At 37.3% G+C, this 23,870-nt stretch overlaps 1 protein-coding gene across 9 annotated transcripts in view; it reads right to left on the bottom strand.

Annotated features, from left to right (window-relative positions):
* The window catches only part of NEK1 (NIMA related kinase 1), a 237,355-nt gene that overhangs the window by 147,320 nt on the left and 66,165 nt on the right, over nt 1-23,870 (bottom strand). For all 9 annotated transcript variants that reach the window (XM_086703869.1, XM_086703870.1, XM_086703872.1 and 6 more), the window contains 5 exons: nt 20,225-20,284; nt 19,912-19,971; nt 19,770-19,817; nt 19,533-19,607; nt 14,050-14,213 (listed from right to left, as the gene is read on the bottom strand). In XM_086703869.1, the coding sequence (XP_086559995.1) occupies nt 14,050-14,213; nt 19,533-19,607; nt 19,770-19,817; nt 19,912-19,971; nt 20,225-20,284 (407 nt within the window). The remainder of the gene's footprint in view (nt 1-14,049; nt 14,214-19,532; nt 19,608-19,769; nt 19,818-19,911; nt 19,972-20,224; nt 20,285-23,870) is intronic.

Raw genomic sequence — 23,870 nt, 5'->3', positions numbered from 1 at the left:
ACTTTAATTTTATATATTTTAAAAACTTCTTGGCGTGCCTGGGTGGCTCAGTCAGTTGAGCGTCTGACTTCGTCTCAGGTCATGATCTCACAATTTGTGAGTTTGAGCCCAGCGTCAGGCTCTCTGCTGTCAGCACAGAGCGTGCTTCTGATCCTCTGTCCCTCTATCTCTCTGTCCCTCCTCTCTTTGTGCTCTCTCTCTCTCTCTCAAAAGTAAACATTTAAAAAAGAAAACTTCTTGGGGCACCTGGATGGCTCAGTTGGTTAAGCATCCGACTCTTGGTTTCGTCTCAGGTCATAATCTCACAGTTCTTGAGTTCGAGCCCTGTGTCGGGCTCTGTGCTGCCAGCACAGAACCTGCTTGGGATTCTCTCTCTCCCTCTCACTCTCTGCCCCTCCCCCACTGGCTCACTGGTGCTCCTCTTTCTTTCCTCCTCTCTCTAAAATAAATAAATAGGAAGATGGCAGCGTAGGAGGACGCTGGGCTCACCGCGCGTCCTGCTGATCACTTAGATTCCACCTACACCTGCCTAAATAACCCAGAAAACCACCAGAGGATTAGCAGAACGGAGTCGCCGGAGCCAAGCGCAGACGAGAGGCCCACGGAAGAGGGTAGGAAGGGCGGCGAGGCGGTGCGCGCTCCACGGACTGGCAGGAGGGAGCCGGGGCGGAGGGGCGGCTCGCCGGCCAAGCAGAGCCCCCGAGTCTGGCTTGCAAAAAGCGGAGGGGCCTGACGGACTGTGTTCCGACAGCAAGCGCGACTTAGCGTCTGGGAAATCATAAGTTAACAGCTCTGCTCAGAAAGCGGGAAGGCTGGAGGACAAAGGGAAGGAGAGCTGCTGAGCCCCCGGACGACAGAGCTCAGTTTGGTGGGGAACAAAGGCGCTCGCCAGCGCCATCTTCCCCGCCCATCCCCCAGCCAAAATCCCAAAGAGAACCAGTTCCTGCCAGGGAACTTGCTCGCTCCGCGCAAACACCCAACTCTGCGCTTCTGCGGAGCCAAACCTCCGGCAGCGGATCTGACTCCCTCCTGCTGCCACAGGGCCCCTCCTGAAGTGGATCACCTAAGGAGAAGCAAGCTAAGCCTGCCCCTCCTGCCCCTGTGCACCTTGCCTACCCACCCCAGCTAAGACGCCAGATCCCCAGCATCACAAGCCTGGCAGTGTGCAAGTAGCCCAGACAGACCACCCCACCCCACAGTGAATCCCGCCCCTAGGAGAGGGGAAGAGAAGGCACGCACCAGTCTGACTGTGGCCCCAGCGGTGGGCTGGGAGCAGACATCAGGTCTGACTGCGGCTCCGCCCACCAACTCCAGTTATACACCACAGCACAGGGGAAGTGCCCTGCAGGTCCTCACCACGCCAGGGACTATCCAAAATGACCAAGCGGAAGAATTCCCCTCAGAAGAATCTCCAGGAAATAACAACAGCTAATGAGCTGATCAAAAAGGATTTAAATAATATAACAGAAAGTGAATTTAGAATAATAGTCATAAAATTAATCGCTGGGCTTGAAAACAGTATAGCTGACAGCAGAGAATCTCTTGCTACAGAGATCAAGGGACTAAGGAACAGTCACGAGGAGCTGAAAAACGCTTTAAACGAAATGCATAACAAAATGGAAACCACCACGGCTCGGATTGAAGAGGCAGAGGAGAGAATAGGTGAACTAGAAGACAAAGTTATGGAAAAAGAGGAAGCTGAGAAAAAGAGGGATAAAAAAATCCAGGAATATGAGGGGAAAATTAGAGAACTAAGTGATACACTAAAAAGAAATAATATACGCATCACTGGTATCCCAGAGGAGGAAGAGAGAGGGAAAGGTGCTGAAGGGGTACTTGAAGAAATAATAGCTGAGAACTTCCCTGAACTGGGGAAGGAAAAAGGCATTGAAATCCAAGAGGCACAGAGAACTCCCTTCAGACGTAACTTGAATCGATCTTCTGCACGACATATCATAGTGAAACTGGCAAAATACAAGGATAAAGAGAAAATTCTGAAAGCAGCAAGGGGTAAACGTGCCCTCACATATAAAGGGAGACCTATAAGACTCGTGACTGATCTCTCTTTTGAAACTTGGCAGGCCAGAAAGAATTGGCACGAGATTTTCAGTGTGCTAGACAGAAAAAATATGCAGCCGAGAATCCTTTATCCAGCAAGTCTGTCATTTAGAATAGAAGGAGAGATAAAGGTCTTCCCAAACAAACAAAAACTGAAGGAATTTGTCACCACTAAACCAGCCCTCCAAGAGATCCTAAGGGGGACCCTGTGAGACAAAGTACCAGAGACATCACTACAAGCATAAAACATACAGACATCACAATGACTCTAAACCCATATCTTTCTATAATAACACTGAATGTAAATGGACTAAATGCGCCAACCAAAAGACACAGGGTATCAGAATGGATAAAAAAACAAGACCCATCTATTTGCTGTCTACAAGAGACTCATTTTAGACCTGAGGACACCTTTAGATTGAGAGTGAGGGGATGGAGAACTATTTATCATGCGATGGGAGCCAAAAGAAAGCTGGAGTAGCCATCCTTATATCAGACAAACTAGACTTTAAATTAAAGGCTGTAACAAGAGATAAAGAAGGACATTATATAATAGTGACAGGGTCTATCCATCAGGAAGAGCTAACAATTATAAATGTCTATGCGCCGAATACCGGAGCGCCCAAATATATAAAACAATTACTCATAAACACAAGCAACCTTATTGATAAGAATGTGGTAACTGCAGGGGACTTTAACACCCCACTTACAGAAATGGATAGATCATCTAGACACACGGTCAATAAAGAAACAAGGGCCCTGAATGAGACATTGGATCAGATGGACTTGACAGATATATTTAGAACTCTGCATCCCAAAGCAACAGAATATACTTTCTTCTCGAGTGCACATGGAACATTCTCCAAGATAGATCATATACTGGGTCACAAAACAGCCCTTCATAAGTTTACAAGAATTGAAATCATACCATGCATACTTTCAGACCACAACGCTATGAAGCTTGAAATCAACCACAGAAAAAAGTCTGGAAAACCTCCAAAAGCATGGAGGTTAAAGAACACCCTACTAACGAATGAGTGGGTCAACCAGGCAATTAGAGAAGAAATTAAAAAATATATGGAAACAAACGAAAATGAAAATACAACAATCCAAACGCTTTGGGACGCAGCAAAGGCAGTCCTGAGAGGAAAATACATTGCAATCCAGGCCTATCTCAAGAAACAGGAAAAATCCCAAATACAAAATCTAACAGCACACCTAAAGGAAATAGAAGCAGAACAGCAAAGGCAGCCTAAACCCAGCAGAAGAAGAGAAATAATAAAGATCAGAGCAGAAATAAACAATATAGAATCTAAAAAAACTGTAGAGCAGATCAACGAAACCAAGAGTTGGTTTTTTGAAAAAATAAACAAAATTGACAAACCTCTAGCCAGGCTTCTCAAAAAGAAAAGGGAGATGACCCAAATAGATAAAATCATGAACGAAAATGGAATTATTACAACCAATCCCTCAGAGATACAAACAATTATCAGGGAATACTATGAAAAATTATATGCCAACAAATTGGACAACCTAGAAGAAATGGACAAATTCCTGAACACCCACACTCTTCCAAAACTCAATCAGGAGGAAATAGAAAGCTTGAACAGACCCATCACCAGCGAAGAAATTGAATCGGTTATCAAAAATCTCCCAACAAATAAGAGTCCAGGACCAGATGGCTTCCCAGGGGAGTTCTACCAGACGTTTAAAGCAGAGATAATACCTATCCTTCTCAAGCTATTCCAAGAAATAGAAAGGGAAGGAAAACTCCCAGACTCATTCTATGAAGCCAGTATTACTTTGATTCCTAAACCAGACAGAGACCCAGTAAAAAAAGAGAACTACCGGCCAATATCCCTGATGAATATGGATGCAAAAATTCTCAATAAGATACTAGCAAATCGAATTCAACGGCATATAAAAAGAATTATTCACCATGATCAAGTGGGATTCATTCCTGGGATGCAGGGCTGGTTCAACATTCGCAAATCAATCAACGTGATACATCACATTAACAAAAAAAAAGAGAAAAACCATATGATCCTGTCAATCGATGCAGAAAAGGCCTTTGACAAAATCCAGCACCCTTTCTTAATAAAAACTCTTGAGAAAGTCGGGATAGAAGGAACATACTTAAAGATCATAAAAGCCATTTATGAAAAGCCCACAGCTAACATCATCCTCAACGGGGAAAAACTGAGAGCTTTTTCCCTGAGATCAGGAACACGACAGGGATGCCCACTGTCACCGCTGTTGTTTAACATAGTGCTGGAAGTTCTAGCATCAGCAATCAGACAACAAAAGGAAATCAAAGGCGTCAAAATTGGCAAAGATGAAGTCAAGCTTTCGCTCTTTGCAGATGACATGATATTATACATGGAAAATCCGATAGACTCCACCAAAAGTCTGCTAGAACTGATACATGAATTCAGCAAAGTTGCAGGATACAAAATCAATGTACAGAAATCAGTTGCATTCTTATACACTAACAATGAAGCAACAGAAAGACAAATAAAGAAACTGATCCCATTCACAATTGCACCAAGAAGCATAAAATACCTAGGAATCAATCTAACCAAAGATGTAAAGGATCTGTATGCTGAAAACTATAGAAAGCTTATGAAGGTAATTGAAGAAGATTTAAAGAAATGGAAAGACATTCCCTGCTCATGGATTGGAAGAATAAATATTGTCAAAATGTCAATACTACCCAAAGCTATCTACACATTCAATGCAATCCCAATCAAAATGGCACCAGCATTCTTCTCGAAACTAGAACAAGCAATCCTAAAATTCATATGGAACCACAAAAGGCCCCGAATAGCCAAAGTAATTTTGAAGAAGAAGACCAAAGCAGGAGGCATCACAATCCCAGACTTTAGCCTCTACTACAAAGCTGTCATCATCAAGACAGCATGGTATTGGCACCAAAACAGACACATAGACCAATGGAATAGAATAGAAACCCCGGAACTAGACCCACAAACGTACGGCCAACTCATCTTTGACAAAGCAGGAAAGAACATCCAATGGAAAAAAGACAGTCTCTTCAACAAATGGTGCTGGGAGAACTGGACAGCAACATGCAGAAGGTTGAAACTAGACCACTTTCTCACACCATTCACAAAAATAAACTCCAAATGGATAAAGGACCTGAATGTGAGACAGGAAACCATCAAAACCTTAGAGGAGAAAGCAGGAAAAGACCTCTCTGACCTCAGCCGTAGCAATCTCTTACTCGACACATCCCCAAAGGCAAGGGAATTAAAAGCAAAAGTGAATTACTGGGACCTTATGAAGATAAAAAGCTTCTGCACAGCAAAGGAAACAACCAACAAAACTAAAAGGCAACCAACGGAATGGGAAAAGATATTTGCAAATGACATATCGGACAAAGGGCTAGTCTCCAAAATCTATAAAGAGCTCACCAAACTCCACACCCGAAAAGCAAATAACCCAGTGAAGAAATGGGCAGAAAACATGAATAGACACTTCTCTAAAGAAGACATCCGGATGGCCAACAGGCACATGAAAAGATGTTCAGCGTCGCTCCTTATCAGGGAAATACAAATCAAAACCACACTCAGATATCACCTCACGCCAGTCAGAGTGGCCAAAATGAACAAATCAGGAGACTATAGATGCTGGAGAGGATGTGGAGAAACGGGAACCCTCTTGCACTGTTGGTGGGAATGCAAATTGGTGCAGCCGCTCTGGAAAGCAGTGTGGAGGTTCCTCAGAAAATTAAAAATAGACCTACCCTATGACCCAGCAATAGCACTGCTAGGAATTTATCCAAGGGACACAGGAGTACTGATGCATAGGGGCACTTGTACCCCAATGTTCATAGCAGCACTCTCAACAATAGCCAAATTATGGAAAGAGCCTAAATGTCCATCAACTGATGAATGGATAAAGAAATTGTGGTTTATATACACAATGGAGTACTACGTGGCAATGAGAAAAAATGAAATATGGCCTTTTGTAGCAACGTGGATGGAACTGGAGAGTGTGATGCTAAGTGAAATAAGCCATACAGAGAAAGACAGATACCATATGGTTTCACTCTTATGTGGATCCTGACAAACTTAAGAGAAACCCATGGGGGAGGGGAACAAAAAAAAAAAAAAAAAAAAGAGGTTAGAGTGGGAGAGAGCCAAAGCATAAGAGACTGTTGAGAACTGAGAACAAACTAAGGGTTGATGGGGGGTGGGAGGGAGGAGAGGGTGGGTGATGGGTACTGAGGAGGGCACCTTTTGGGATGAGCACTGGGTGTTGTATGGAAACCAATTTGACAATAAATTTCATATATAAATTAAAAAAATAAATAAATAAATAAAATAAATAAATAAACATTAAAAAACAAAACAAAAAAACACTTCAGCTCTTAAAAAGCTACTGGTACTGGAAGGGACACTATCATATACTGTTAGAATGAACATAAATTGGTAGTTTTTCCAGCCAGAAATTTAATAATATTTAGTTAATAAATGCATTTAGTTAAATAAATTTGATAAATGTATTAATGTTTATTTCTAGGATCTTTACCAAGAACATAACTGACCAACTCCTTTAACCCACTAACTGCCCTTCTAAGATTCTATTATATAGAAATGAGAAACATAAAGTTTGGCAAAAAATATTCCAAAAAAGTGAAAAATTACAAAAGATGGATAAATTATGGTAATTCAGGCACTGGAATCTTACAGACATAAAAATTCCCTTGCAAATGATTTCAGCATGGGAAAATGTTATAGTAAAAAATGTTAGATTAAAAAAAAAACCCCACCAGATACAAATTTGTATACATGACTTGATCTCCAGTGACTAAGGAAAAATATATGAAGAAAAAGTGCAAGAAAAAAAGATCAAAGTCTTCACAGTAACTGCCTCTGTAGACAGCAGTAGTGATTTCCATTCCTGCTTCCTAAAACCCTGCTATACTTCACAGTTTTTCCAAAACACCTGTATCACTTCGGCAAGCAGAAAGGCTAGACAAAAAAGCCACTTGTGACTTTCCTTTTCCCATGAGCAAACAGGGGAGAAAAGAGGGATGAATGTTTGGTTAAGAATCCTATAAAAGGGATGTGACAAGATGGTTAGCTTCTAGTATTTTTAAAACAGGAAATATGTGAGCAGCTCTGAACTAAGCAAAGGAAGCAGTATTAAAGGGGGACTTGAGGATAACAAGGAAAAAAAGGAGTAAATGCCTTTGAGTAAAGCAAAACATTGAGGGGCAAAGACAACAGCTTAAGTATGAGGGAGGAGTAAAAGTTGTTGATCCATTTAATAGGATATATATGTAAATATGAGACACTGGGTATTAGTAAGCATGGAATTAGGAGAATATCACACACACAGTAGTTAAATCTTCTCCTTACCAATGATGACTAGCTATAAAAGATAAGGGCAAAGACAAGAAAAGAAGAAAGAAAGAAAAAGAAAAAGAAAAAAGATAAGGGCCTTTGTTTTTTTTAAGTTTATTTATTTTGAAAGAGAGAGCACATGAGCAGGGGAGGGGAGAAAGAAAGGGAGAATCCCTAGTTCCATGCAAGCCTTGATCTCACAAACTGCAAGATCATGACCTGAGCTGAAATCAAGAGCCAGCCACTCAACCAACTGAGCCACCCAGGTGTCCCCAAAAATAAGGGCATTTAAATTCTTATAGCACAGGGGCGCCTGGGTGGCGCAGTCAGTTAAGCGTCCGACTTCAGCCAGGTCACGATCTCGCGGTCCGTGAGTTCGAGCCCTGCGTCGGGCTCTGGGCTGATGGCTCAGAGCCTGGAGCCTGTTTCCGATTCTGTGTCCCCCTCTCTCTCTGCCCCTCCCCCATTCATGCTCTGTCTCTCTCTGTCCCAAAAATAAATTAAAAAAAAAAAAAAGTTGAAAAAATAAATTCTTATAGCACAATTATACCAGCTTGAAGGCTTTTCTATTATTTTTCTTTTTCATTTACAAGGAGTTTGCAAGAGAGAAGCAAACCTTTGAAACATGTTTAAACTTGCTTCTTTTCCCCTAATTTAACCTATTGTGAATATATCCTCTACAGGATCTGAAATTGAAAGAAATAAATTGGACAACTCAGTATTAAACTGTAAAATCAACACACTAATAAAAGGTGGGGGAGCTGTAAAGCTACCCTATTGTGAGACAAAGGCAAGGTTTTTGTTGAGACCCAATTGCATTAATATGTACAAAAAAAAAAAAAAAAAAAAACTTGAGATGATAGTATTAGATGCAAAAGTAATGGTGAGAGAGATGAAGGATGCCCAAAAAGCTCCCCCTGCAACCATCCAAACAATGACCAAGGGAGGAGATGCTCAACTCAGCCTCGAGACCTCTTCATACAGGCCTATTTCTACTATACAGACTCATATGTCAAGATGTGAGAGCACCCCAAAGGACCAACTAATTCAGGCTCAGAACAGCAGTTGTGACTAGCGAGTGTTCATTCTCTGAGCAGTGGTATTCTATCACCAATTTTTAATAGTTGTCAACAATATAAAGAAATGACTACATATTTTCTACAAATCCAAATTTATTTAATCCAAAAGGATAATCTATATTCTAAGATGGCATCAATCTACATTTTTCACATCAAAATGTCCATTCTTTTATCAAAGGATGGAATTAGGGCTGATAAATTTTTTAAAATGAACTTGGCAGGGGCGCCTGGGTGGCGCAGTCGGTTAAGCGTCCGACTTCAGCCAGGTCACGATCTCGCACTCCGTGAGTTCGAGCCCCGCGTCAGGCTCTGGGCTGATGGCTCGGAGCCTGGAGCCTGTTTCCGATTCTGTGTCTCCCTCTCTCTCTGCCCCTCCCCCGTTCATGCTCTGTGTCTCTCTCTGTCCCAAAAATAAATAAACGTTGAAAAAAAAAATTAAAAAAAAAAAAAAAAAAAAAAAAAATAAAATGAACTTGGCAAAATTAAAAGGTAGTTGAATTCCTCAAGCAGGTCCTTTATTTTCATTTTATTTTATTTTATTTTATTTTATTTTATTTTATTTTATTTTATTTTATTTTATTTTATTTTATTTTATTTTGGCAAAATGGGCAGAGGCAAAGTCATGCTAGGCAGAGGGAGCAGGAGATGCAAAGGAACAAGGATGAGAAAACACATGTCTTTTACTTCTCCACTCCCAGAAGTACAGAAAGAGGGAGCACAAAAATAATAAGTATACAGGCCTCTATGAGACCTTGTAGGCCATTTAAAGGCTATTATTTGATCCAGGGGCCAAGGAAGGGTCATTAGCTCAATTTCTCTCAATGTGTGCTATTTATAAACCTTTTCTAGGTATAAATTTTTTTTTCTAGGTATAAATTTTTTGGTCAGATAATTTTTCAGACTCAAAAGTTCATCAAATTTATTCCTGTTAAATTATATCTAATTCAGGTTCATAGTAGCTATGGTCTACTGAGATTATTTTGTTTCCTGATCAATCATACCACATATTTACTATTTCTTTCCACTTTACATCTTCTGGAAATGTGATGACTGTATCCTTTAAATGTTTTTTAATGCACCCCTTAAAAATGAAGGTTAGTTTGAGGAGGACAAGCTTCTACATATTTTTATTTGGATGACATGAAAATACCGACCAGCAGCCTCTGCATATAATTCTTTAACCAGTTACTAACCCACCTAACAATCTTTATTTATATTTCTTCACCTTATCTACATTGAGACACCCTGGCAACAATAAATTGCTTTGGTTTATCTACTCTACGAGGTATCTAATTTTTTCACAATGCTTCTAGACCAACAGAAATACCTAGTAGTTCTATTTACTAATTAATTACTACCAAACTGTTTGAGTAGTGGTCTGTGCTTTGTCCAACAGATGTAGTTGTGTTTCCCTTCAAAATTATAAAATATCCATGGCACTACGATGCTCCAGTTTGCCTCACCACACAGTTTGAGAACTAAAGTTCTAGCCTATAATCCTAAAAAGCAAAACAAAACAAAAAAATTTGACATAATATATTCTGTGTGAATTTATACTTTGTCCAAGTGATTGCTACTTCCTCCTAAGACGTTTGCAGGCATCACTTTTAACCTTGCCAGGGATCAACACAAAGAAAACTGGTCTAGTTTACAGACTATGTTTTTTGAAAATTATATGATACTTGATGATCTTTGGTTGTCTGCCAATTCTTCTGTTTTCCATATCCTCAAACAAAACCAAAATAAATTCACTGAGTATATATAAAACTTCATGCAATCCTTGGCATCATCATTAATGTTAACCCAATATTTTAAAATTTTATAACCAACCAAAGCAATAACTTTTTACCTTATTCACTAGTAGTATCTTGAGTAGTATCTTCATAACAGAGTGTTTAAGAAGAATTCTACAGTCAGATGGATTTAGTTTAAATCCGAACTCTACCACTTACTAGATGCCTGACCATGCATAAGTTTTAAATCTCTATAAATTCTAATTTCTTCATTTTTACTAAAAGAATAATAACTAATCCATAGGGTTGCTGTAATGAATAAATACAACTTGATATACAATAAGAGTTCAATAATACCTACCATCAATAACAATAAATTCATGCAACATAAGAAAATGCATACTATATATCTGAATACCACTAAGCCAACAGAGTTGACACAAATGAAATAAAAATGATCTTATAACCACAAATGATTTAAAAACTGAAAATTAAAATAGTGACAATATATCTAATGCAAAACAAAGATTGAATGGAAGATGTGGCATATTGGAAAAGGCAACTGAGAAACAGAGCCATTTAAGACAATTTGAAACTCAAATATATGCAAACATTTCAAGGTTATAATAGGAATTTGATGCAAATGGCCCAACATAGTGCAGTTTGTCATTCCAAGTGTGCAGAATCAAGAAACATTGTGGAAGATGAACAGTGTGAAGAAACATAACATAGTTTTCTCTATTTTCTTTATACTATCATGTGGGAAACAAAGGCAAATGAAAAATTAAATTTCCTTACAGCTTATAGTCCATTGACAAGTCCTTGAAACAGGCAGAGTAACATTCCTCTAGGAACTCAGCTGCCTTGATGATGACACTTTGCTAAGGGTGAAAGGCAATCTTAGCTTAACATTATCCTGACCTCCAGGATCCTGTAAGTCTACTTTAACATATAAAAATTCCTTTGGAAACTTTTTATCTCAACCACCCTCCCAACATATATGTTGGCAATCATACTCGAAGCTTATGGCCCCCTGATATAAATCTGAAAGGTCTCATGACTGAGTTTTTATTAAACAGTAATAAATGACCTTTTCCTAACATCAGCTACCCCTCTCAAGGTCCTAGACACCTTGTTTCCAAAATACCTTAGATTTACACTATTCCTAATCCCACTTGTCACAACCCCAGTGCAGATCTTTCTGCTCACAGGTCCTATTTCCATATTTTAATAAAACCACCTTTTTACACTGAAGATGTCTCAAGAATTCTTTCTTAGCCATCAGCTCAGAATCCCAACATTTTCTACATCATACTATACATATTTATTTTAGATTTGATTAATATAAAACTAAATAAAGCCAAATTTTATACTATAAAGATAAATAACACCACAGGATAAAAGCCATGAACAAAATTTGCTTTCTCATTTCATAAAAAAAAAAAAAATGCATATTTGTGAGTCAGTAAGTAGCCTTCCTCTCTCAAAAACAGAATCTACGATTAGCTTAATACTTCAGGCTAGCGTATATAATTCATAAAATTAATTTATATTCACCTCAATTATTAATGTTTATTTATTTTTGACAGAGAGAGAGACAGAGCATGAATGGGGGAGGGGCAGAGAGAGAGGGAGACACAGAATCTGAAGCAAGCTCCAGGCTCTGAGCCATCAGCACAGAGCCTGATTCGGGGCTCGAACTCACAGACCACGAGATCATGACCTGAGGCGAAGTCGGACGCTTAACCGACTGAGCCTCACCTCAATTATTTACCTCTGCTCACCTACATTTAAATCATCTTCTATAATTGGGGGGGATCATAAAGATTTTTATTACATTCGAAAGGATTCTCCTTAAAATGACAAGAAGAAGGCAATATAACTAAATTTTCACAAAATGGTATCTGCTCTTTTTTATATACATGTTCTATTTTTTTTTTTTTTTTTTTTTTTTTTTTTACATCTTTTAAAGTTTATTTATTTTGAGAGACAGAGCGAGCACAAGCTGGGGAGGGGCAGAGAGAGGGACAGACAAAATCACAAGCAGGCTCCACAGCATTAGCACAAAGCCTGATGCAGCGCTCGAGCTCACAAACCGTGAGATCATGACCTGAGTCGAGCCTAAGAGCAGATGCTTAACTGACTATGCCACCCAAGTGCCCCAGTATCTGCTCCTTTTTAAACAGACATTTTATAGAAGAAATGGGAATATCTAAGGAAACACATATGCATCTTTTTATTTATTTATTTTGGGGGAGAGAGAGAGAGAGAGAGAGAGAGAGAGAGAGAGAGAGAGAGAAATCCTTTGTGTATAAGCATGTGTAGGGGAAAAGCAGAGAGAGAGGGAGAGAGAGAGAATCCCAAACAGGCTCCATGCTGCCAGCACAGAGCCCAATATGGGGCGTGAACTCACAAACTGCGAGATCATGACCTGACCCGAAACCAAGGGCCAGATGCTTAACTGAGTGAACCACCAAGATGCCCCACAAACATGTGTGCGTTCTTAAGACAAAAGGAACCATGCAAATTAAAATTACTGACTGCTATCACATTAAGTTAATTCAATGGATGAAAAAGAAAAATCTGATGAACAGTATCACAGAAAGCCATAAATCAGAGATGAATATAAAGAGAAAACAAGCACAAACAACAAAGAGAAAAAAGTGGGATTCTAAGTGATATGGGAAAAAAAGACAAAAAAAGCATACTTTGGAATTTTGCATAAAGTGTGATTCCGTTTAAATATATTCAGATTTATTTAAAGCAAGTGGGTGAAATTATTACAACCATATGTTGGCTCAAAGTTATCACGTTCTTTTACATATGCTCAGACTATAACATATAAATAAGCTACAAAAATTAGGCTGAAATGAAAAAGCTGCATGTTTGCCACATGCAGTCAAAGGCCAAATTTGTACCTAAGAAAATTACTGCATCTAAAAGGCAAAGACATATTCTGTATAATCAATACAGAAAACATCTGAAAAGTATAAGTACTAAGCTATACATGACATAAAACAAAATTACACATGAGGATGAATTTATGGATCATCATAGTTCAGCCTGTTTGTATTGGCTTGTTTAGATACAATCTTCAATCTTTTCAAAGATTTTCTAATAGCATCAGGATTTGGGAAATGGTGATGACCTATAGCCCCATTAGGAAATCCTAGATGTAGTCCAGGTGAAATTCCTCTGTAGATAAACATGCACAGTTGGTGTGGGAAACATAGGCAGAAGGAAATGATAGATAAAATTAAATTTCCTTATAACCTGCAGCCCACTGACAAATACTTGAGACAGGCAGAGTAGGACATTCCTCCATGAACTCCCAACTGACTTTTTTTTATATGAAATTTATTGTCAAATTGGTTTCCATACAACACCCAGTGCTCATGCCAACAAGTGCCCTCCTCAATGCCCATCACCCACTTTCCCCTCTCTCCCACCCCCCATTAATGTTAATGCTTTGCTAGAGGGGAAAACAACTTTAGCTTCACAATAGCTAGCGCTTCAGTATTCTATAAGTCTTCCTTAACGTATGAAAATCCTTTTGGAAACCTCCCCTTGCCTTTACCTCCTCCAACTTCCAGGTATGTAATCAATCTCTCCTCACAATCCCAAGGGAGCTTTTTCTGCCCAGCGGTCCTATTCCCGTGCTTTAATAAAACCAACTCTTTTTACCGAAGACTTCTCAAGAATTCTTTCTTGGCCTTTGGCTCCAAACCCCAACAATTTTCCACATCACAATGACTTTTATTATTTTCTCTGAAGCAAAGCATAAGCAACTTCTGCAGAACATAGCCATACCTTTCTGGATGTCTTCGGCCATATATTTCTCCTTTCCATTTAGTTTGATTATCTTCTGCTCTTTGCTGTTGCATTTGATCAAAAATAGCATGATAATGTTCATACTGTCCTCTAGAAGAAAAAGGTGATGGAGCCACAGCCCCTCCACTGCCAAAAAAGGGAGCCTAGGAATTAAACAAACAGCTCTCACATGTTTATCTCATAAGACCCAAAAGATCTGTACTACCTTCAAAAGAAAAAAATTATTTCAACACTTGACTTTTAAAAAGCAATTACCTAATTTGAACATATTAATAAACATACAGCTTAAAGCAAAATGTTTTCCTACTGTGTTATAACCATTGACAATCAAAAAGTAGCATCCCTTGTTACTAAGAATAAAGCATAATTTAACAAACAAAAATATAAAAAGCCATTAAAGTTACATAAATATTGAAAAGTCTGGTCTTAATTAGTTTTGAAACAAGTTTCTAGTACACATTTTATGGTACCATTCTATTAAGTTTAAAATATGTATAGCTCATATGTAAGGTAGAGCCTACCTTTATAACACTCAAAAGTATACTTAACAAAAACATTTACATATGGCATTTAATAGATCTCAAATCCCTCAACAAACAGTAAAGACATAAACACCACTGAAACATAGTCTAGAAACATACTAGTCAAAACATTTTATCTATCCTTAATCAGTTTATAAACACGTTGGGAAACAAAGCACAAAACTAGAAAACGATGTCCTGCCTGTGGTAAATGAATGGTAGCAGGCACACTTTAAAGTAGTTAAGTATTGAAACTGACTTTCACAAAACAGAAAAAGCTTATCAGAAGTAAAAATTTCTCAAAAAAAAAAAAAAATGGCACTGGAGAAAGATACTGTTCAATCCAGCCTTGAAAGCAATACAACAGAGAGATTAAATGATTCAATATGAACCAGGGTACTAAAGTAAAAATGAGCTATGTATGTATAATATTTGAGTGTTGACAGCAGGAGGAGGAAGGAAGTATGCAAACAAATAGGATTAGAAGGCAGGCATCAGTCACAAGAGGCTGGTATCTCTAACTGCTATCAAGCCTGGGTGTTTGAGTTCATATAATAAACAACAACAGAAAGCGTTTATAAATTTTCTGACAGGTGTAGAATATGAAAACTGTTTTTAAGAAGGTGAGTCATATTGTGCATGATAAAGAGGAATGGGAGAGAGAAGAAGGTAGAGGAACTAATCAGAAGGCTTACTACACTGACACCAAGCCACAAACCTAGGAGCAAAGAAAGGCAATTAGTGAAAAAGGGGAGGGACTTGTGGATTCTCTACAGGAATAACACAGGGTAAGGGCAGATTTATAAGGCCACAACCACTGAGACATAAGAACTTAAGCATGTGGAAAACTCAGAAAACAGATGTCAGACAAGGATAAGAGTTAAAAGTAAATGTGTAATGCTGCATAAGTCATGGTGAAAAAATTTCACTACCAAGAGGAAATGCACAGGTCAACAATACTGAAAATAAAACTCAAAGGACTGAAGTTGAGTGGTAGCATTTAAAAACCCATTTTGGGGGTGCCTGGGTGGCTCAGTCAGTTGAGCGTCCGACTTCAGCTCAGGTCATGATCTGATGGCTCGTGAGTTCAAGCCCCACATCGGGCTCTGTGCTGACAGCTCGGAGCCTGGAGCCTGCTTCAGATTCTGTGTCTCCCTCTCTCTCAGCCCCTGACCCACTCGCATTCTGTCTCTCTCAAAAATAAACATTAAAAAAATATTTTTTTTAAATAAATAAAAACCTGTTTTGGGGGCGCCTGGATGGCTCGCTCAGTCAGTTGAGTGACCGACTCTTGATTTCAGCTCAGGTCATGATCCCAGGGTCATGGGATGGAGCCCCACACTGGTTAAGGTTAAGATTCTCTCTCCCTCTCACCCTTCCCCGCTCAGGCGTGAGTGTGAGTGTACACATTCTCTCGCATTGAAAAAAAAAAAAAAAGTTAAAAAAATAAAAACCTTTCTTGTGTGTGAAGTGATGAGAATAGAAGTCAGAACACTGACAAGTAAAGTAAAAGAAGAACTTCTAAGTGATAATTTCTTAAGGAAGAAATCTGGCAAAGAAATGATGCAAAGAAAACTACTGGAATCAAATAACAAAAAATTTCAGTGTACCCAATGAGATAAAATTTGTGTCAACATTTTGACACGGTAAGTTGCATACATTATAAGAAAGCATGAGTTTTTTAAAAACCAGCCTAAGATGACTACAGATAAGATGTTTGAGTAGCAAGAGATGAAAGTTGTCAGAAATAGGAAGATAACTAATTAGGCAGGAAACTCCATTAAAGCAGTCCTCACACATATCTTCAAAAGTGCATCCCAAGGCAAGAATCAGAATCAGAATTCTGATAAAAGGCAGTTGCATCTCCTATGAGATTGGCTACTCTCTGTGTTTAGTCTAGTGCTAATATCACCTTGACCTGAATTTGAGTCTTCTAATGTTTCTCTTTAGCAAAAATGAAAAGTATGCTAACATCTCTGAAGATGTTTATATTGAAAACAATGCTGAAAATACTGTACTAGAATACTGATGCAATATTGTCTTTCAAAAATCACCTTCTTCCCTAATTATAAGCATATGTTAATGAGTTTTGACAAATATATACACTTGTATAACCACTACCACAATAAAAAGCATATCTGTCACCCTAAATGATCTCTGTTCCTTTGCAGTCAATGTCCCCTCATTCCAACAACCACTGATCTGCTCTCTGTTATAGACTAGACTGCCTTTTGTATAATTTCATATAAATGAAATCCTACAATATGTACTCTTCTGTCTGGCTTCTTTAACTCAGCATAATGTTTTTGATTGATCCATGTTGTTGCGTGTATTAACAGGCTATTCATTTTTATTGCTGAGTAGTATTCCAATGTGTTTTTCCTGCAATATATTTTCAAACCACTGATATGCCTCTTACACATTATGATTACCATATGATGTAATTATGTATGTGGAACATTTCCTAATTAAAAAAAAAACACATTCATAAGAAATAAATCAGATATGGATGATATCCATATCATCCATTACTGGAAGCAGTAAGTCCCAGATTTTACAGATAGTAAATAATCAAAGACAACTGATTATACCGTGAATAATGCCTTATTATTTAGCAGTTTATAATAATAGTATTAATTTTGAAATATATCCTTTAGTTTCTGTTTTATCTTTATTTAAGGGATCTCTTTAAGTTGACTGACATAATACTGAGCCTCCAGGTCCTTATCACCTGCACAGAAATGAAACAGCCTAAGAAGTTAAATATTTCAAACCCCATGGGAAATAAGTACAGAAACTAACAGAATTTGCTTTAAGTCATGGGAAATAATTTTATTAATCCTTAATGAAAGCATCATAGAAATTTATAAAGTAAAGCAGAAACCTATTAAATACATACTATCTAATACTGTTGAAAAACTGTCTCAATCAGTTATCAAACAACATTGATAGGACTTTAGGATTAAATATTAAACATCACAGGAAAAAAGATATTTTATTGCATATCAGAAAATATATTCAAAAGGAAAAGAAAAAATAATCAAATTCTCAACACTAGTCATGGACTTGATATAAAATGCTTGACAAAATGTGAGGGCCCACACTTCAACTGTTAAGTTTTGCTTTCCAACTGGGTAAGATACAGAGTTAGTCATTTTAGAATGGGCTGAATTCGGAGTCATTCCTTATCATTCAGAAGTTCTACTTCAGAGTAAAGTAGATAGTGCAGTACAAAAATGGTAAAGTATAATTTTAAAGATAAAATTATATTACTACAACCTGTAATATATTAATACAGAATTAGAAAAACTTATTGAATTATTAATATGTAATATGAAAAATCAAGAAAACCAGGACAGAACACACATATCTACATAAAACTTTTATTCAAATCATAACCTTTGGAGAAAAGAAGTAAAAATGGTAATCAAGTCAATTTGATAACTCTATTGGGCACCTAAATAACATCGTTAACTAAAAGTTGACTGGGTAACATATGTTAAAATTATAATACTGAGGAAAAAAAGTTTATCCATTTTTCATTGCTGTGTAACAAATCACTACAAACTTAGTAGTTTCAGACAATACCCATTTATTATCTCACTGTTTCCCTGGCTCATGAGTCTGGACTTAGTTAGCTGGGTCCCCTGCTCAGGATCTCACAAGGAAGCAATCAAGGTGTCAGCCAGGACAATTCTCATCTGAAGCTCAGGATCCTCTTCCAAGTTCACTAGTTCCTGGCAGAATTCGCTTCCTTGTGGCTGTAATAGCTAAGGTCACCACTTTCTTGCTAGCTGTTAGCCAGAGGCCACTATCAACTCCTAAAGGCCACCTATACTTCCCTGCCATGTGAATGCTTTTTTTCCAGGCCAGCAGAAGCATGTCTCTCAGACTTTCTTCTCCTCTCTAGTCTTCTATAAAGGAATCTCATCAAATGTCAATGGTAATCACAGGAGTGACTATCCTATTACCGTTTACCATGTAACATAACCTAATCAATGGAGCTATAACACCACAATATTCACAGGTTCCACCCACACGTAAGGGGAGGGAATACAAGGTATCTACACTAGGCATCAGAAATTTGGAGGGCCATCTTAGAATTTGGCCTATCATAGATATGTAAAGAATGCTACAAGAGCAAAAGAGGAAATAATAGGATTCAGATAAGCACAACAAAGAAAGAAACAAGAAGTTAACCTATGAATCCTTGCTAATCACACTCCAGGCATTATTCTTGAATTTTTTCTTTATTTTTAAATGAAGAAGTCTCAGAAAAGTAACTTGCCATTTGTTATATAGTATGGATCTACCCAAAAGAAATGTTTGAATTAACATACCTAGGTAACTAGCTAGCTAGGTAATTTGTTACCTAGGTAAATGGTTGGATGTTGGACTAAGAGTGAGGAGGCAGGGAGGCATGCTATCAAGTAAAAAGAAACACAGTACAAAGACAGAAATCAGGCAGACTACACAGAATAAGAAAACTACAAAATATGGTCTTTAGTTCAGCCTCACTTGAGCACACAGTGTGTGGTAGGGAAGGGATGGAGATGAGCTTGGAAAGACTGGCAGGGTCCAGAGTAAAAAGGATCTTACGAAAACTTAATCCTTAAGGCTAGATGAAGCAACAGAAGGATTTAAGGCAGAGGTGTGACAAACTTTATTTGATTTAAAAAAGATTCTTCTGGAAAAAAAGGTATATCATAGCCTCCACACCAAACTTTTTAAGCAATTTTAACTGTGTCAGATATTAGTTATCAATACAAGTTATATATGAAGTACATGCAGGAAAACTAAGAATTCATAATAGATGAAGAATTTTAGGTATGAAGTTAATCCTTTCCCCACCAAAAAAGCCCATTATATACATTTCAAAGAGCATGGTGAAACTGGAGAAAACACTGCAATAGTGTAACCATACTGATATCAAATGCCTACCTTTACTTCACCACTTCCACCAGCACTTAGCACGTTTCTCCATCCTTGCTCCCTGGCCCTATTTATTCTCTCCAACTTTTGGGGAAAAGAAACAAACAAAACACAATTTCAAGTATTTAATATAAAGTACATGAAATACATTTACTAATACAATGGAAATCAGTGTATTCCTTTGGAAAAAAAAGTACGTGTGTGAGGAGGAGGTGGAACGTACCAAGAAAAATGGATTATTCTTACCCTTTCCTTTTCCTGTCTTTTCATCTGTTCAGCCTTCATTAAACTAATCTGTAACAATTTTAAAGACAAACTTCTTAGAGCTCTTAAAACTATTATCATCTACAACTTGGCAAGGGAAGAAAAATAAAAGCAAAAAAACTACCTGATCCTTTTGTTTCTTTTCTTTTTCAATAAATTCCAACCTTCTCTTTCTTGCTGCTTCCTTAAATAAAAAAAGAACAGTTTCATCAAAAATAATTGCTACTTTTTTCTGGTTTCATAAGGAAAGTTAGTGCACCAATAGTAGAGGTATGCCCAGAGAGATTAGGGGAAAAAAAAAAAAGAAAGAATTAAAGTTAAAGGTTTCTGTTTGAAAGAAATAAGGAGGAAAGGTTTGGAGGTTTTATAAGATTTTGTTTCTTTTCTTATAATTGTTTTTGCAAAGCTTTAAAATAAGCAGACAGATGTCTTTATACCTCAAACATTTTCCTCCTTTCTTCTCCAGGATTCACTTTCTTCACTGGAATTTGATGGGCCTGGACAAAAAGTAAAACTACAAATTAGATAAGGATTTTGAGGTACTCATTGGAAAAATTCAAATTTAAGGAAATTCAAAATAAGAAAAAGGTAGTCAATACTGCCATGACTCTGTTTCAAAATATATTATCCCTATAGTAATACAACAGTAGGGAACTTCAACACTCATTTACATCAATGGATAGATAGATCATCCAGACAGAAAATCAACAAGGAAACAGTAGCTTTGAAAATCACATTAGACCAGATGGACCTAACAGATACACATAAAACATTCCAACCAAAAACTTCAGAATACACATCCTTTTCAAGTGCACATGGAACATTCTCCAGAATGTTAGGCAACAAAACAAGTTTCAATAAATTCAAAAAGATTAAAACCATGTCATGCATCCTTTCCAACCATAATGATATGAAATTAGAAATCAATCACAAGAAAAAATCTGGAAAGAACACAAACACATGGAGGCTAAATAATAAGCTACTAAATAATGAAGGATCAACCAAGAATTTAAAGAGAAATTTAAAAATACATGGAAACAAATGAAAATGAAAACACAATCCAAAATCTTTGGGATAAAGCAAAAACTGTTCTAAAAGGGAAGTTTACAGCAATACAGGCCTACCTCAAGAAACAAGAAAAATCTCAAATAAACAACCTAACTTTATATATAAAGATGCCCTGTTGATTTTATTTTTTATTTATTTATTTATTTATTTATTTATTTATTTATTTATTTAAATGTTTATTTATTTTTGAGAGAGAAGGCTAGCAAGCAGGGGAGGGGCAGAGAGAGAGGGAGAGAGAGAATCTCAAGCAGGCTCCACATTGTCAGCACGGAGCCCAATGTGGGGATCGATCTCACAAACTGCGACATCATGACCTGAGCTGAAAGCAACAGCCAGACACTCAACTGACTGCGCCACCCAAGGCACCCCCCGTAAAGATGCCCTGTTGATTTTAATTATAAAGGAAAGAAAATGTTATTTTAAAAAATTACTTCAAAAAAAATTACTTCAATGATCATTTGCATTATCAAAATAATATTAAATTTTATTAATTTAACTTATTAAATCATGAAAAGTGTCTTTGGGTGAAGGCGCCTGGGTGGTTCAGTCATTTAAGTATCCAACTCTTGATTTTGGCTCAGGTCATGATCTCAGTTTGTGGGATCAAGCCTTATGTCAGGCTCTGTGCTGACATCAAGGAGCCTGCTTGAGATTCTCTCTCTCTCTCTCTCTCTCTCTCTCTCTCTGTCTCTCTCTCTCCCTGCTCCTCCCCCCTCCCCTGCTCACACATGTGCTCTCACTCTCAAAAATAAATAAATAAACTTTTTTTTAAAAAGTGCTTTTGGTAACAATTCCATATCAATAGCAGCTGTCTTTTAGCAAAAGCCAATGTTATGAAATTACTTGTATATACCAATCATTATTTCAGTTTTCTAAATTTTATAAAATTATCCAGAGGTAAGCACTAAAATTCTAAAAGGCAACTCAGAATAAATAAAATAAATGATTGTGAATTAATATGAAGTTAGTAAAATTAATAAAAAAGAACCAGGAAGACACAAACTTTATTTATAGTAAGATTTCAGAAGATATTTGATTTCTTCTTCAGAAAGCAACATGATATAGAATTTCTCCTTATGAAATGCAACTAATTTATTTTAATGGATACATTATTTAATATGAGCACAATAAAATAATGCTATTTAGTATATTACACTACCCAGCATATTGATAACCTGATAAAATACGAATGATTCTTTTTATAATGTGCTTTGCCAGTTTAATTCATGACCATCATAAACCAAATCCATTTTAATTTCTTCTTTTAAGTAAGCTCTATGCCCAATGTGGGGCATGAACTCACAACCCTGAGATCAAGAGTCACATGCTTACATACCATTGAATCAGCTAGGTGCCCCTAAACCAAATCCATTTTATTGATACAGTCTAAGTTAGCTTAAAGCTGCAAAACAGTGCAGTAAGTGGTACTAAATCTCACACCATAAGTAACCAAACAGTGAGTTTACTACCTGAGAAGACCCAAGTGGTACATTCCCAGAATCATCCCACCCCCTCACCGTATTATTAGGTCCTAACTCCTAACTGCCAATTTTGGCTAGTTACTTCAAGTTTCACTTAAGTTAACCATGTATCTCAGCACTTAACTCCAGAAATGGCACTAGGGTCAATGAAATGACAATAATAGTGAAATATTTAAAGAAAAGTAACTTTTGAATTTTTTCTGAAAGTAACCAAGAGTAAGAAATACAATTCACATCCAGACCCTGTAAAGATACACAGTATGTATAGTTGGTTTTATTTCCATCTATTACTAAAAAAAGGACCCATTTTTTATTTCCAAACCAGACTTTTCCATCACTAAAAGCAACCCAAAATTTTAAAATAGTCAAGGGAGGGCACTGGGGCCACTGCTATTGATGTGTAAGAAAAAAATACAATTGGAGATAATGCTCTTCATAGTATAAACACGCAGTTAATATTTCAAAGCATGTTGTGTATATAAAATTTAAACTAGTGGGAAATGTTACACAGAATTTTTGTAAAAATACATACTCCTTCCATTCCTTCCATAAGAAGGAATATTATTGGGCAATAAAGAGGAATGCAGTACTGATACATGCTACAACATGGATACATGCTACAACCTTGAAAACATTATGCTAAGTAAAAGAAGCCAGTAACAAAAGACCATGTGTTATAGGATTTCATTTACATGAAATTTCCAGAATAAGAAAATCTACAGAGACAGAAGTAGATTAGTGGTTGCCTAGGGCAATGGGGTTAAGGGGAAGAATGGGCAGCGAAAGCTAATGGGAAAAGAATTTTTTTGATGATGAAAATGTTCTAAAACTGATTGTGGTGATAGCTGCACAACTCTGATCTCACTAAAACTATTCAATTCTAAACTTTAAATGTATGGATTGTACAGTATGTGAAATAAATCTCAGTAAAGCTATTTTAAAAATATACACAACCCTAAGAGTTGCAGAATCATAATTTCTGGACATAGAGCTCTGCATTATATATTTTGAAAGGTTACACAGGTTAACTCAATCTATCAGGTCTAGCACTGGTTTCAACATCTGTGAACCACAACACCAAACAATTTAAAAATATTAACAAAGGGGACACCTGGGTGGATTAGCCGGGTAAGCATCTGACTCTTGATTTCAGTTCAGGTCATGATCTTATGGTGGTGAGATAGAGCCCTGCGTCAGGCTCTCTGCTGAGAGTGAAATCTGCTTGGGATTCACTCTCTCCCTCTCTCTCTGCCCCTCCCCCGCTCAAGGTCTCTCTCTCTCTCTCTCTCTCTCTCTCTCTCTCTTTCAAAATTAAAAAAGAAAACAACAACAAAACATTAAATGTATTAACACAAGTAACACAGATCTCACTATAAACAAACAGCTTTTAAACAGATTACCCAATAGTGAGCAGTAAGAAGAGAATGTTTAATTAACACACCTACATACTCTTAGGTAAGTTAAATGAAGACACCGATTATATTCATCTTTTAATGCTCCATTACCACATATACAAGATACTCAAATATTTGTG

This window comes from Puma concolor, chromosome B1, assembly GCF_028749965.1.
Source record: "Puma concolor isolate L17-30 chromosome B1, mPumCon1.1.hap2, whole genome shotgun sequence".
In the NCBI taxonomy this organism is placed as follows: domain Eukaryota; kingdom Metazoa; phylum Chordata; class Mammalia; order Carnivora; family Felidae; genus Puma; species Puma concolor.
This window is presented reverse-complemented; position numbering and strand designations above follow the sequence as displayed.